Raw genomic sequence first — 15,915 nt, 5'->3', positions numbered from 1 at the left:
CCTGAAGTTTAAGAACCAGGTGAAACTGGAATTTACTTCACGCACACACACAAACACACATTTTAGTAGAAATCTGCTTGTGCTCACAAAAAAGCTGAAATAGCAGCTCTGCTAGAAAGTGCTGTTTCAGAGGAGGCTTTCCTTACATAAGCAAAGTGCTCTGTAATTACACTGGGTGGATCCACACAGACTGAGAGGAGAGAGTCAGGAGGAAAGCTACTGGGACAGACAGAAATGAGGATAACAAAGAGGAAAAGAACAAAGAACAAGAACCCGAATAGCCACTGTTCAGGTCTTAACAGTCATGACTTTCCACTGGTGAGCTGGAGTACATGAAAAAAAAAAAATCAAGGGACTATCCTTAAAAGGGAAAGTTAAAGATTTTCAAAGCATATTGCAACTGTCACCAAGCAAGGGGCAAGGACATCCAGAACGGTTTTCCCACAGATGTTTTTTCCTCGCTGTGAGAAACCAGATGGAGCCTCATGTTGTGATTTGTTTGCAGTGACCCTACACGTCAGTCGGGTTTACATGTATTTCTTTTTTCAAAAATGCTCACAAGCTCTCATAGATACATTACAGTGGCGGCTGGTGACTCAAAAAATTGGGGAGGACAGGAGGAAAACCAACATGGAATCTTACAACAAACTGCATCAAACTATATCATTGTCCCACCTGATGAAATCGGAGGGGTGGGGGGCAATTTTGTATGCCAATAAAACAATTTGCTTGAGTGGTGAAAAGGCTGCTTCTTTAAAGACATTTAGCATATACATAATGTCTCTAAACAAAGAAGTGCTCATTTTAGCCATGGAGTGGTTCAAATGTGTCATTTTACCAATAAAGTGAAATTCAAATTTATAGTATTGTTCTATTGTGACAACAAATTTATGTTCTCATCAAAAACAGACAAGATATCACATGATTCACAAGTGTTTCCTATTTATTTTCTTAGTATACAGAAATATATTAAGTAGCTTATAATGTGATACAGGTTCAGATCAGTGCTGAATACAAGAAAGATTGAGGGGGGGTGATCCATACGGATCATGGATCAACTACAATCCGTTACACCACTAGTTAACACTTGTTATTCTAGTTACCTTAAGCTTATTACTCAATATACAGCTCAGCTTAAAACAAACTAAAGAAACTGTCAGAAGCAAGCAGCCAGACCTCCTGTACTCATTCACTAATCACACATCAACAGGTGACTGAACAACCTCTCAATTAAAAATGAATGAATGAGTGAGTCCAGACAGCTCACTGTAACTTCAACAAGCAAACTACCCACAACACATTATATGATCTCTGCTGCATTCTCGTTAAGGAGATAAAAAACACAAAAAAGCTACACAGAGAGACATTTAACCATCAGAGATGAAATTAGCGACCAAAGAGACAGAGAGAGAAGCTGTATCTGACTCACATTGTCTGACGTCTTCCTCTTTCTATCATGGAGATGTAGTATTCATGTCATAACGTCCATTTGTGACTGTTGGTCATCTTGTTTGTTAGTTAACAAGAACTTTATGGCTGCTGGTTAATCAGTCTGATATCATTAGCAACAATGACAAACGAGCTAACTCTCCTGGTTGTTTCTCTGGTTGCTTCTCTCTCCAGCCTCCCCAGCAGCGTCCTGCAGCTGCTGCGCTGCCCAGTCCAGATCATTTCTCCCATTAGCTTAACAACAGTCCTTAACAGCATGTACAAGAATGCGATTCTGTTAACACTGTTTTTCTAGCATGTTGTGCTACATATCACAACTTTATGACTTTGTACTACATTGTAAATTTCTCTAAGAATTTCAGTATGAAGTCAAGATGCTGTGATATGTAGGGCTGCTAAAAAGTAGAAAACAGGACTGAGGAAAGTTACAAGCATAGTTTGACATTTTGGTGTGGATTAAACAAAGAAAATAGATACACTGTGCTAATTAAAGAGTTTTACTGCGTTTATATACCTGTCTGTGTGAGTTGAAAATGTTTCAACTTGAGCGAAATTCACGTGCATATCTTACTTCATAAATGTTTAGAGACTAGAGGAAAAAGGAGACTGGATGGAAATAACAGAAAGAACTGAAGTCTCTGGTGAGTCCAGTCAGAGACTGGCATTCACGTCCTGTCTGAATACACCTTCAGAGGTGCTGGTAGGCAGATTTTGATACCTTTGGACAGAGAACTGTTTCCTCCTGTTTCCAGTTTTTATGCCATGCTAAGCTAACAGGCTGCTGTACATTCTTGTGCTTGTCTTGGTAATATATTTAGATCAGAAGAAACATGATAGTGGACTTTGATGTCCGAACACACATTTGTCTAAAGTTAGTTACCTTTAAAATTACAGCAGTATTTCTAAAATCAGCTCCCTTTTAAACTAAATATGTCCTTCATTAAATCACCCCCCTCCCCATTCAATCTTACTCAGTGGAACAAAAAAACATTTTTGTTGTGCCTGTTCCAAAAGAAACACACCAGGCTGTGTGCATGAGAGCGTCAGGCAGACAAGTTTGTGTGTTTGTGTGTGTGTGTGTGGACCAGGTATTCCTCGTGTTGTGGGAACTCGCCTCCCTTATGTGGACAAAAAGCAAGTCCCCTCAATGTAAATCATTAATTTTAGGGTGAAGACTTGGTTTAAAGTTAAGGTAAGTTTAGAGTGATATTAAGGTTAAGGTTAGGGTTAGGGTTAGGGTTAGTATAAGTTTTCAGGAAATGAATGTAAGTTAATATAATGAAAAGGGGACAGGATGGCCGGAGGTAGGGGACATTCTTGCTCCATAGTTCTCTGCTCTCTTGGGACCTTAACTACATAGGAACAGAAACCACAGCAAACATTAAGGATCCAGTTTAGCCCCTCAGTTATTTCTGTTATTTCTTTTAAGTGAACTGCATGTTATATTAAATCTACTAAATCAGTCAAATCTACATAGACGCCATCACTTTCTCTAAACAGAACCACAACATGGTCATGTCAGTATCTCAGTACAGTGATCAATCCTCCTAAGGCGCAGTTACAACACTTTTTCCACCTCCACCAGCATAAGTAAACTCAAAATGTCTATCATTAGAGACTGCCTGTATGTCACCAACCCCACAGGTATCTGCACTGCGACCTTTTGATCTTCTGATTCATCCCACCTCTTCCCTCTCATCTGCTGGAGACATAAACGAAGAACAAACCACATCCTCATCCTTTTATCTCTCTTTCCCTTTTACCTCTCTCAGCATCCTTCACTTTTTGGACTTCACTAAACCTGTGTTGACCTTTATATGTTAAAAAGAATCCCTCGCACCCACACGGTATCCTGTATGTGTGTGTGTATAGTGACCTTTCACTTTAAAGTCTGCTTTCAAAGGAACAGGATGTTTACTGGTTTGAGGGTAAAATTTTCTACCGCAGTGTTCTTGATTGCATCACAGAACTACTATATTAGTTGTGCTGGACAGAATTTCTATGACCTTTTTTCCACTAATAATGAGAATAATGGCCTAATCAGACTGTAAACGCCTCATGTAAATACCACAATCAGGATAAACTGGCGCATTTTGAAAGAAAATATATTCAATTTAACATGCATGATATATTTGGCAGATTTATCATTTACGGTGAAAGCTGCTTTTGATTACTTTGTGTTCAGAATATCTAGCCTCTACTTTTCTTTTCTGTACATGCCGACCTATGTGATATCACTTTATTTACTGCTGAATCAATTACTTCTCAACAATCATTGACATTTCATCCTTAACAACCAACTCATGAAATAACAGCCATTTATGGCTGAAAATGGTTGCTGCATTGATATCAATTGGATTTGTTTAAGTATAGTATAAACAGATGCAAAGTGGGAGAGGCAGCTGGTTTCGGAAGTGTTTTATCCCCATTCTGTGGTCCCATTTCAAGTTTTTCTTTCAAAGATATCCTCAGTGTTACTTAACATAGAAACATGGGACTCTACTGGATAATGTGGTTTAAGTTATGGCCATGAGTTTTAATCATTTCACCTTTGTTTCTGAGAAATCATGTCTTGTCATTTTGGCATGTTGGATGGCTCAAAATACTATAATACCCATGAGCCTCGGCGCCATTGCTATGGAGAGGAGGCCAGTCTATGTTGTTGCAGTTGAGAACAAAACACAATGCTACAGTTGGTGAATTAAAACACAATTTAACCAAAATTTAAAAGTGAATTGAGTTTGTGTTTTCAGTTTTCTCATCATCGTAATCTTTAGCATTCACCCACTGTTAGCAGCGCACGTCACAGAATTTTAAGCTTGGTGTTTAGATATTTATTGCCAAAATGCACCTTGGGGGTTGTAGAACCAGATATTTCCAAATACAGTTGTTCTTTTTCTTTTGTACTGATTTAACTGTGAGGAATTCATGCCAATCGAAGCCGTAGAAGTGCTCTAACTGTGAGTAACATAATGTTGTCAATGGGAAAAATGAATGGAACTTTTATTTCCAGTACCAAGGGCACCCAGAATAGCCCCTCCCACTTCGCAACTCTATTGCCCCTGTAGCCACACCCCAAACAGTGATGTCACAAAACCACCTCGCCCTTGACGCTGATGATAAATCCTGCTGTGACATCGCTGACTGAGATGTGGCCAGAAGTTAAACCTGCTTGAAAATTACAAGCTGTACAAAGATGTATGTGTTTTTCTGTTCAAAGTTGCTGCCTTAGAATTGTCGACTGACCCTTTAAAACATCCAAACATTTATTCACAAACTCCCACACAATCTGTGGTAACACAGAGTTGCAAATCCATTTTTTCTCTCTACAGAGTTTCCAATAATGTATCAAATATACCATTAGAATAACTAAAGCCTATTTTTGCCTTTTCCCTCTTTATCATAATTTCAAGTTAAACCTATGAGTCAACAGCAAACTGGTACCTTTACTATTCCTTTACAGCACAACTACATTTGGGGAAGAGTGGGAATTGCAACAGGGGAGTGAAAGAAAAAATAATAGGCAGAGGGAAAGTATTTGATTCCATGTGGGTGGCCTGATAAAACAAAGTCAGTCATAAATCTAAAGCTATAAACACTGTGCTTTTAGACCTAATCCATGCAGAGTGGAGCATGTGTGTCTTTCTTCTCTTTTGGCTTTCTCCTTTCGTTGCTCTTTCACCCATTAACACTGCAACCAGCATCTTCTTTATACCTGTACTGGCCTCATCAATAGGATGAAAGGCAATACATCACCATTAGTGTAAGATGAGTCAAGCTGTTTTGAGAAATTTGTTAGTATGACTGTAAGTCAATTTGAGAACTTTGCAGGACACCAAGCTGTCCTTTGTTTATGCCAGGGTTATACAAGAAGTACACATATTAATAGGGATGGAAATCCTTGTGAGCACCAACTGTCCAAATGTGTCCAAAACACAAAGTACAAGTACTTAAAGTTGGCATCAAATGCTTCGTCACATTCTTAGTCTTGTTTACTTATTCCTTCATCAGATATTTCCTGATTTAACTCATAGTGTTACTAATTTTAGACTGTTTTATTGAAGCAAAGTTCTTGTACAAATGTTTGTGTTAAGACAGAAAAAACAAAGTGAAATATCAAACATGTTTTTATGGTATCAATATTGAAACTTTGAACATTACCCAATACAGCCACTAATGCATGACACACATGAATCTCTGGCAGTCTTCAGTTCTTTTGGGGAGTTGAGAAGACTGTTATGCAACAGGAGAAGGGAAGATGGGCTGCATTCCTGCTGCCTGCTAAAGTGAAAACTACTTAAACAGAGGAAGTGCACACACAATTATTCAAGAGGAATCGTAATCCATCAAGTGGAAAAAACAAAACAGTAACTTCTTTCAACAAACAACTGTTGTTTTCAGTAATACGTTACATTACTATCACTTTGAACCTGTCAGTTCAGCTGCTGTGAAGGAAGAGCTGTTCTGTACCTGAGATGTGTTCATTGAGAACTTGAGAATACACTCATGAAAAGTGCACAGAAAGCTGAATAAAGCCAATAGTGCTCTTTTTCTTTCACTGATTTTCTGTTCAAATTAGTGCAATAATGTTGTATTAACAATTACTGTGTCTCCATATAATCATATTCTGACAATATTCTCATATATAGATGCCTGAGATCAAAGTTTCCATGTCTAAATGAAAAACAAACAACATACTGATGTAGGTAACAAACTGAGACCGTTTGTTACCTACATCAGTATGTTGTTGTAAATCTGTATCTATGGTTTTGGATACTTCAGTAATTCACAACAAAGCAATATATCAAAATGTATGCACATACTAATTTAGTACAGATGACCCACCTCTGGTTCAAGTACAAAACTAGCCTTTTTCTACCATCCTCTCCCATCACCTCCCCCTCCCTCCGTCACTGTTTCATTCTTCAGCTCTCTCTCAGTTCTATTTTAATCCCGCAACTTTTTTTCAGCCAGCAAGTCGTTCCTTCCAGCTCTCGTCTTTTTTTGTCTTCGTCTTTCTTTCTCTCTACCTGATATTTGGCTTCGTCTGCCTTACACCAAGACAAACGTTATGACCTCACTTCACTGCAATGTTCCAGAGACACAGAGAGAGGAGAGAGACAGCAAAAAAGAAGAATAAGACGACATGTTGGAGAATTTGTTATAAAAAAGACAGAGAAAATGCAACATGCTTGCACACTACAGACTATAACCGACACATCTGGATGAGGAATGAGGGACTGATGGAGATGAGAAAAGGGAAAAAAGAGAAGAAAGCACATCAGAAATATAGAAAAAAGTGAAATTAATGACACATTTTGGTGTGAGACAGCAGGCAATGCACTATGGGTGCAGTGCCTGCCACACTCCACTCTCCAGAAAAGGAAAAACTCCTTTTCTCCCTCTTTCGCCTTCTTTCTTCCTTTCTTTCTCCCTTCTCAGAACTTGTCTGTGCCCCATTTTGGCCTGGCACAGTTATTGTTACATTCAGTCCAAATCACACACACTGTCACGGTGCACCAGAGCTGCAGGGCAGTGCTCTAAACACAGCATGTTGGCAAAACTCTGGGCTCCAAATATAGAAACAAGGCATTGATATATTCCAGACAAACAATATGCGCATACACACACACACACACACACACACACACACTCACAGAAAGAAAAAGAAAGAGGAAACCAGTTTATAATACACACACACACACACACACACACACACTCACACACACAAACATACATATGTAGGCTAGTCACAAAAACACACTACACACAATGAAGCGCACTTTCGCACACGCCAGCCGGTGGTGCTGGATATCATCAAACACTTCAGTAACCACAACAACTTCCCGTTTCCCTAAACCTATTTCCTGCCTGGTGAGGTCACTCGCCAGCTACTGCTACTGTCACTATAGCAACAACAAAAGACAATGAATGGACAAGGGACTGAAACAATCGACAACTACTGAAGGCCAGAGCAATATAGGTAAATACCATCAAAAGTCAGCAGAGCAGCTTTGTGAGAGAACTTCAAAGTTGAGAGAAATGAGTAAATTTTTGTAGTGGGATAATTTTTAACAAATAAAAACAATATGGTCCAGATTACTGAACTACACACAGTGACAAATCACAAGCAACCACAGGCACCATTTGGCCTCCCGACCAAAACTGAGTGATTCCAGGGCTGCAAAATGGTAACTGCAATTAAAAAAAATAGTTATGATGTTGTGAAAGCAAAGCCCTGGATGTTGTGTCTACAACCTTCTGTCCTGAACTCAGTGAGAATGGTAATCCCTGTGTTGTTTTTACTTTCTCCATGCCTGTTCAGAGCCACATCAATGACTGTCTAATAACTTTGACTTTGGCTCTGTCAGATCTCCGGTATTATACATGTTAAACCTCACAATGGGCTATAACACAAGTTTCAGTTTAAGATTAAGTCATAAAATGCTGGTGACAGTTAAAAAATACATTAATTTACTGTCAATTTATTGTTCTGTTTAATTAGCTGATATTGATTTTTGGTTATATCATTCAGTCCAATTAGTTAGCCTTTTGAATGGCTGTAATATAATAAGTGAAAAACAGTATCCTAATGTTTAGACACTGCTGTAGCTTCGGTAACACAGACACATTGACACACTCTCACCCTATCTGTGTTTGGGTGAACTGTTTATTACATCCACTCTCTATGACTCTATAACTCTGGCACCAAGACAATCGATATTGGATGAAACAAATAAATGGAAACAGAAACACACACGCAGCGGGCCTTGGTCCACTCCTTAATGCCCTTTGTCTGAGATTTGTTTAATCAAACTAATAACATCCTCTGATGTTTGTTTAACACTGCTCAGACTTTAATGGCTTCTGTACTGTAGTCGCACTCGCAAATGCACTCTGAAAAATAACTATATGAGTTCTGATTCACAGCACTTCGTAAAAGCACAGACGCACATGTGCACTTTTGGATGTAGGAATGAAACCAAAGGAACGAGCCAACTGTACAAGACTACATTAAAGGCTATTTAGGACAACTTGTAGCTTACCTCAAACCCTATCCATCTTCCATCATGATAACAAAAAGCCAGTTTCACCATAATGTGACATCTGAATAAAGACAGTAAAGTTACAACTCATTCTCTCCTCCTCAAATAGAAACCAGATTTAAAACCTTTTGTAAAACGACCCTTTCGTAATAAAACCATTCTTTCACTGTCTCCCACTAATACATGAGGGAAAAGCTTTGACTCTAAACTTCACCTTGAGAGCAACATCCTTTCAACTCCACACCAACCAAATTCAAAATGCGTGTAGTACTGTGTGTGGTGTTAATACTACAATATCTTCAGTACTTCTTTGTGTTACCCATCAATGACAGACTACACATAAAAGTTCAATCCAATTAACACCAAGTCATCAGAAATCATAGACATGATGCAGCAATAGAGTATTGAACTGACCAGCAGAGCTTTGGACTAGCATACATGGCTTTGAAAACCATTTTTAAAATGACTAAAAGAACAGAAACAGAAAAAATATGAACTCACCACTCTAGGCTTGGTCCTCTGCGGGATAGGCGTTGATGGAATATCCTCTGTACCCTTCTTTTGAGGCCCAGCTTCTGTAATTCCACTGGTGCCAGTCTCGCTGGGTCCCTCCAACACTGAACCCTCAGTTCCATCCCTGGTACCTGGCAGAGGCCCTGGGCCCTCAGTGTCTCTCTCAAGGGCGCTCCGTTCCAGAATATATTTCTGAGTCACATCCTCTAGAGATGGGGCCTCGTCTGCTGGAGTCTTACATGGAGGATCTGCTGAGGGTTGGATCGCGAGGCAGTCTCCTTCCTTCAGTGGCTGTAGTTGTGGAGGTGGGGAGATGGGTATAAAGGTGGCAGGTTCGCTGGCATGGCGGACATGCTTGGATCTGGGTTTGGGTTTGGATGGGGATTGGAGAGGAGGAAGAGGAGGTGTGAGGTCAGTTGACACCCTGTGATCCCCTTGCTTGTCTGAACCTGGTTCTGGGGGTTCAAATGGGTCCTCAAGAGGGGAAAACTGAGCCAACCTATTTGGACGCTTTCTGGAGGGTCGACGAACCATTCTGGGGGACAGAACCTCAGCGAGCTTAAGGTCAAAGTTAAACTTGTTCACCTCTTCGTCTTTCTGTTCTCCACCTTGGTCTATTACATCATCATCATCATGATTATCAGAGTTAGGGGTGCATTCTGATTTGGAGCGAGGCTTCTTGACTTTAGTATTGCTGTTTCCATAGTGATAGTGATCTGGCTGTGTCGGCAATGCATGTTTCGGCTGACTTTCCACCTTCCAAAGTTCCTCTCTCTGCTCGCTCAGGATTGGTTCACTGCTGGAAGGTGGGATCTGGCCAAGCTGATCCAGCTCACTGATTGGCTCAGCGCTGCCGGACTGACCTTTAAACTGAGGGTCATTCTGGGAAAGTAAAGGGGCATCACTACGGCGACTGGGGTCACTGAATGATTTCTTCTTGGGAGCTTTGCCGTTGCCATGGTCATCAGTCATCAGTCTGTCCATTGCACCTGGCTCAGCTACAATGCTCCTGATCACCCCACTGTAGTCACTAACAGCATCATCACGGAGTCCACCATCACTGTATACTGACAAGTCACTGGCCACACTACCTTTGTATTCTGACAAGGTGGCCACAGCAGAGGACTCTGGGGCACCTCCTCCTCCTCCTTTGACAGATAGAGATCCTAACAAGTTGCTGTCCACAGAGGAAAAATTGTTGTTCCCTTCCTCTGCTACAGAACACCGCCGCTGAGGCATGGGGTCACTGAGAGAGCGGTAGACTGTAGACTCCCCATTTCCAACAGCTGCCATTGTTGACTCTGCATTACTGCCATTACTGGAATCAGAGCCTGTGTTGTTATTACCAGAGGGAGAGAACTTGCGCCTTCGACGGATAGCACTGGGGGTCGCAGGGGCTTCAGCTCCTCCTGCAGTGCCAGTTGACCCCTGAGACACAGCATTGTTGGTGTTGATCTCCTCATTGGTAGTGTTGACATTGTTCATACCAGCGGTGGTACTCAAGTCCATGATAATGCTGTCACTCTCAGCCATACAGGCAGCGTGAGGCAAGGAGGGAGGTACGCTGGCTTCATTCAGACGATTTGTACAACTCATGCTGTTCTCTGTCATCTCCTCTCTTTCCTGCTTAAACCCTTCCACCTCATGGAGAGCCGATTGCTTCCATACGGTGACAGGCTGCCCTAGCACATCCCTAGCAATTCGTGACCCCAAATTAACCCCTGCTGACCCCAAAAAGGACCTTTCGGAGGGGTCACTGGGGCCAGTCTCTGGCTCTGTCACAATCCCTTCATCTGTTAAGCTAGACTCATGGCCTGAAAGTTCATCCACAGAGCGGTCGTAGAACATGCTTTCCTCCGAGTCACCCTTCAGTAAGGCTCTCTCAGTCTCTCTGCTCTGCCTCTTTGCGTTCTCCCTGTACTCTGTGCCCCTGCTGTTTAGCTTCTCCAGCTGCATACTTTGTCCATCCCTCTCGCTCCTCTCCCTCTCTCTGTTCTCTCTCTCCTTCTCATGTTTATCCCTATCCTTTGTGTTCTTAAACTCAGCCTCTTGATCTGTCTTTACCTCATCCTTAACTCTCACTCCTGCTTTCTCCCTCTCCTCATTTGTTTTCTTGACCTGGAAACATTCATTCTCCAAGTCATCCACAGTTCTCCTTATATCAACATCATCATCATCATCTTCTCTAGTGCTCATCTGGCAGATATCTCGAATAACCTGCCTGGCTTCCTGCACATACCTCTCCTGTAGTGGAGTTGGCATCACCTCATCATCATCATAGCCATAACCCCTCACCCTTTGTCCTCTTCTGACCCTAGAGTCACCTCCATCACTTTCTACTTCCCTGTCTGACACAGACACCCTCCCTCCATCCCTCTCTCCATCCAAGTCAAGCTGTTGCTCAGAGGAACTTCTCTTGGTGGGGCCAGCTGTTAAGTAACACCTCACAGCTGTTGTGGGTTTGTCTGAATAAGTGAAGGATTTTGCACGCCGCAGTGTGGCAGTCAAGTCTTTCAGTGACGGACGTCGACCAGAAGGCAGGAGGGTCCCACCATGACTCCGTGAGCCCATCCTGTACACTGATGACCCCTCCACAGCCCCGGATCTGTCCCCCTCACTTGTTTTCCGCACCCTGAGCTCTGACAGGTCAGATTTTAGGAAGCTCAAGAGTGTCATTGTTTCTGATGTGATATCAGGGTTGGACATGGATATCCGATTCTTATCTTTATCATCTACCCTCTGCCCACCTGTTGTCCTCCTTAATGCCATGGTGTCACCACCCCTAACGCCTGCAGATACTCCTCCTTCTCTGGGAAGTACACTGGAGGAGGAAGTAACTGCGGGAACAATCCTGGGGCGCACCCGCACAGGGTTACGGGAGAAGTTGTCTCCATGACCAAAGCTAGGGGAGCGGTACATGGTAAAATTACCATGGTATGTTTTACTCAGCATGGACGAGGATGCATTTCTGCCGGTGCTGCCTCCCGCTCCGCTAGTGTTGAAAAACACATTTGCTGAACGGTTGCCACAGCCAGTCTGGTCCTCCTCCTTCAGTGTCTCAGTGCTGGAGTATCGGCTGCTACAACGGGAACCACCAGGACTGGAAACAAAAGGGGGGATGTTAACTTTTGACACACGTGATACACCAGGAAGTGTCGTGGACGCCACAGGTGAGGAGATGCGCTCCCATTGCTGCACCCTGGCTCTATGACTGCTGGGTTCTCTTGCTGAATGGCTCCGAGATGCTGTACCTACAAATTCTCCTCCCGTGTTCTGCTGGTGGTGCCTGTCTAAGTGCTCCATGGTCAAGGCCGTATCACTGTCACTGTCTTCTGATTCGCCATCATGATCATCGTAATCATCACGGCCTGTTGCTAGAGCAACACCACTGACCTTCTTCTTCTTTCTTAGCGAGCGGCGGCGCACTGCCTCTCGACTGGGGGGCCCTAAATAACCAGGACTGTCCTCCTCACTGCCTGAAGACCTGCCAATGCCCTTAGCACCCCACCAGCCATTTTTACTGCGTGATAAATAACTGCCTCCTCGCTCTGTGACACCCCTCTCTCCTCCTCTGTAGGAGATGGAAGAAGCAGGGCCAGAGGGAACACTCCAACCCCCTCCTCCACCTCCTCTTCTTCTCCTGATGTGCTCCTCCTCTTCGTCTCCAGAGCTAAACCTCCATCGGGAACTGACGGAAGAGGCAACTCTTGCCGGGGCTCTTAGCTCAGTGGAGGGAGCTACAGTAGAGGAGGAGGAGGTAATGGCTTTATCTGGAGCTGGAGCAGAGAAGGGGGAGGAGGAGGTGGGGGCCTGCACTCTAGAGGAGCTATGTGAGGAATGTAAACTATCCCTGGGCAGCCCGACCCCCTGTCTATCCCTTCTCTCCCTCACTGTCGGCTGCTGAAGAGAGGAGGAGCAGGAGGAGGTGTCTAGGCTCAACGAACTGCTCAAAGAAGAAGTAGCAGGGGGCTGAAGGTCAGGGTTGGGGTCAGATGTCAACCCTGTCGTCCTGGGGGTCTTACAGGCAGCCTCTGCCTCAGTGCTGGGACAGTGAGATCTGTATGGAGATGAGTTAATCCTATGGTAGTGACTACCCCGAGTACAACTTTGAATGCTACTGCTGCTTTGAAAAGTATTTCTGCCAGAAACTTTGTTGTTACTCAAACTGAGTGACTCTGTGTCTGCCTCCTCATCATTTGAGTACTGCTGGTGGTCAGCTTTGGAATTAAAGTCCATACCATAATAAAATGTCTCTTTAGCAGTACCACTTTCTCTGCTTTGTGCTCCAACTATGCATCTCTCCTGCAAAGGAAGGTTTCTGGCTTCAGTAACAGAGCTGCAAGGTGCAAGCTTGTCACTTCTATCCGACAGAGGGGCACTCTCACAGGGGCTGAGCTGGTCTGGATGACCTCTTCCGACCTGTTTTAAATTCTCATAAGTGTCAGTCTTGTGCTGCTGTGTAGCTTTGCTTTGTCTCTCATCAAAAATTTGTCTAATTTTGGTAACGCTGGGCCACTTGTCAGAGTGCGGGGGAACAAAGTCACTGTGGTGTGGGGAGATATAACTTCTGTGAGATTTACAGGGCGGAGGAACCCCTCTACTAGTAACATCCTCTTCCTCATCTGTAGTCAAAGTCTTTTTGGGATCAGAGGTACATGCATTGATCTGCGAGTAATCTCTCTTACCAGAGTTGCTGCTGTCGGCTAACTGTGCAAAAATCCGCCTTTCACTTCTCTTCTCCGAGTCGGACCCGGACACAGAGTCAGTGCCAGAGTGAAACTTTTGCACTTTGTCCGTGAGAGACTCTGCAGTAGTAGTATTACTATCCTGGAAATATCCACCACCGCTGTCCTCATGAAATGATTTACGAGAAGGCGACCCTTCTCTCCTGGAGCTTCTGGCCCGGGGAAGAGTGCTGCTCCCCCGCGTCACTGGTGCACCGTCTCCCGGCGAGGCTCTATGCGTCCTGTCGGAGCCACCGCTGCTGTTGTTGTTGTTACTGCTGCTGCTGCTGCTGCTAAACTTCTCAGTGAGCTGGCGGATGGATGGAGAAATAGAGGAGAGAGGAGTGGAGGAGCCTCTCTTTGAATCTGCGGTTGGGAGGCCGGCGGTGGTGGTGGTGGTGGTGGTGGTGGTGGCAGAGATTTTGGAAACTTTTCTTGACACACTGACATTACGCGTCGCCAAGGGCTGTTCTGCTTTGCTGGGCTCCGGGGGAAGGGCGACGCCAGCTGCCTCCAAATCCTCTGATTTGTGTTGTTGGTCTTCACTCCTGTTGCTCCAAGACCCCAACTTTCTGAAAGAGACGCTGCGATTCGCATTCTTCTTCTCTCTTTCTGCCATGTCTTTCTTTGTTAGATTTCATGCACACACATTTTTAACCTCACGGGTATCACAGATCCAAGCACCTTTTTGAATTGTGGTCCATTTCCCCCCCTTCGCAGCCTAAAGGCATGAAAACCCAAGAATCACTCTTTTTTTTAATTTGTTGGCAAAGCCTCAAACAGTAAAGATTAGGCATTAACGTGTTATAGTAAGTAGGTGAGTGCTCCTCTGTTATCAAAACTTACATGCTGTCGATCCACGAAACGCATCCGCGCAAAGAAAGCGCCACAAGTTTTTCTTTTTGGCCAAAACGTTCCCAACCTGTTCACAAACACAACTTTTCCATTGTTGTCCCCTCCTGTTGCCAAACTTCTGCCCATCGCCAGGTCAGCACGCCTGCACGGGCCCGACGCATCAGTCACCGTTAATTCCCAAACTGTTTGTGGATTCCTTATTTTGGCACGATTTGGTTTTCCGTGACTTATGTTGTTTTTTTTGCATGTTAATGCCTGAGATAGGGCAGAGGGGGGTGGGCGGGACTGGGGGTATAGGGGCTGTCATAGCTCCCTAGGGGATTGAGAGGAAAAGCTTTTTCTTTTTTGATAGGAGAAGACAGATACTGTGGTCAAACTGGGTGTAATTATAGCCCTTTCCCGTACGAAAAAGACAGCAGCTCTGTGAGGAGTTTTAGACGCAAAACCACACATTTTCCAGCAAAACTTTGTACCTGCAGCATTTTTGTAATAGTTAAAAAATATATCAGTAGGAAAGATTTGATCTCCACAGATGCAGCTGAATTCTTACAGTTATATTTATCTTTTTCTCACATAGAAACCCAAAAAGGCTTCAGTTTGATTTTATCCTCTTGCCTCACACTATTTTGGTTTATTCTGCAGCATCTTTATCACCACAGTGTGTTGACATGATGGTGTTGCTGAATTAGAGTGTCAGCATTCAGAGAGTGGAGAAAAAAACAAAACAAAACAAAAAAAAACAAAGAAAAAAAGTTTTCACCCATGCACAATAACCCCTCTGTGGTGCTTCCCATGTGGCTGTCTGGTTAACAGGTCCTTTTGTTCCAAAGGGGAATTCTGTGTTACATTCCCTTAGAGGAGAGCAGATGTTGACTGCAGCGCCCTCCACAGGCCCGACCTGTGAAATGTCAGGTGGTAGATTATGGATATATCTCATAGCTCTCTGTAGCTGGTACTTCTGAGGAGGGTAAATGTAATGAGCTCACAGAATCTGTCTTTAATTGTGTATCACTGGAGCAGGATTCAGTTTGGAGGGCTAAATGTGAACAAAAAAAACTTTTATTTTAATGCATTTGGAATGAAAGCTCGAGTTCATCTTGATACTTGCTCAAGCCAAAGTCTGACCGTTTTACTTGTGTGTTTAAATCTTACGATATTATTATTTTAGTCCAATAATTTCCAAGGAAATCTGAAGCAGACACTGTCATGTTGCCAGGTGAAATTGTTAACCTGTAAGTTGGAAAAGTAGCTCGTGTCAGGAAAGTTGCAGGTTGCAGTCCAGGAAAATGTGAGTAGGTAAAGAGAGAAAGCAACACAATCTCCTGCAT

The 15,915-nt window shown here is 43.4% G+C and overlaps 1 protein-coding gene across 2 annotated transcripts in view; it reads right to left on the bottom strand.

Annotated features, from left to right (window-relative positions):
• The window catches only part of LOC121898463 (rho guanine nucleotide exchange factor 17-like), a 73,772-nt gene extending 58,905 nt beyond the window's left edge, over nt 1-14,867 (bottom strand). Inside the window, exons 1-2 of one of the 2 annotated variants that reach the window (XM_042413551.1) lie at nt 14,579-14,867; nt 8,997-14,453 (exon numbers count right to left, since the gene is read on the bottom strand). In XM_042413551.1, the coding sequence (XP_042269485.1) occupies nt 8,997-14,351 (5,355 nt within the window). In that variant the 5' untranslated portion in view covers nt 14,352-14,453; nt 14,579-14,867. Of the gene's footprint in view, nt 1-8,996 lie in introns of both variants that reach the window. The other variant, XM_042413550.1, reaches the window with a different exon arrangement.
• Nucleotides 14,868-15,915: the final 1,048 nt, after the last annotated feature.

Source organism: Thunnus maccoyii, chromosome 6 (genome assembly GCF_910596095.1).
Source record: "Thunnus maccoyii chromosome 6, fThuMac1.1, whole genome shotgun sequence".
NCBI lineage: Eukaryota > Metazoa > Chordata > Actinopteri > Scombriformes > Scombridae > Thunnus > Thunnus maccoyii.
This window is presented reverse-complemented; position numbering and strand designations above follow the sequence as displayed.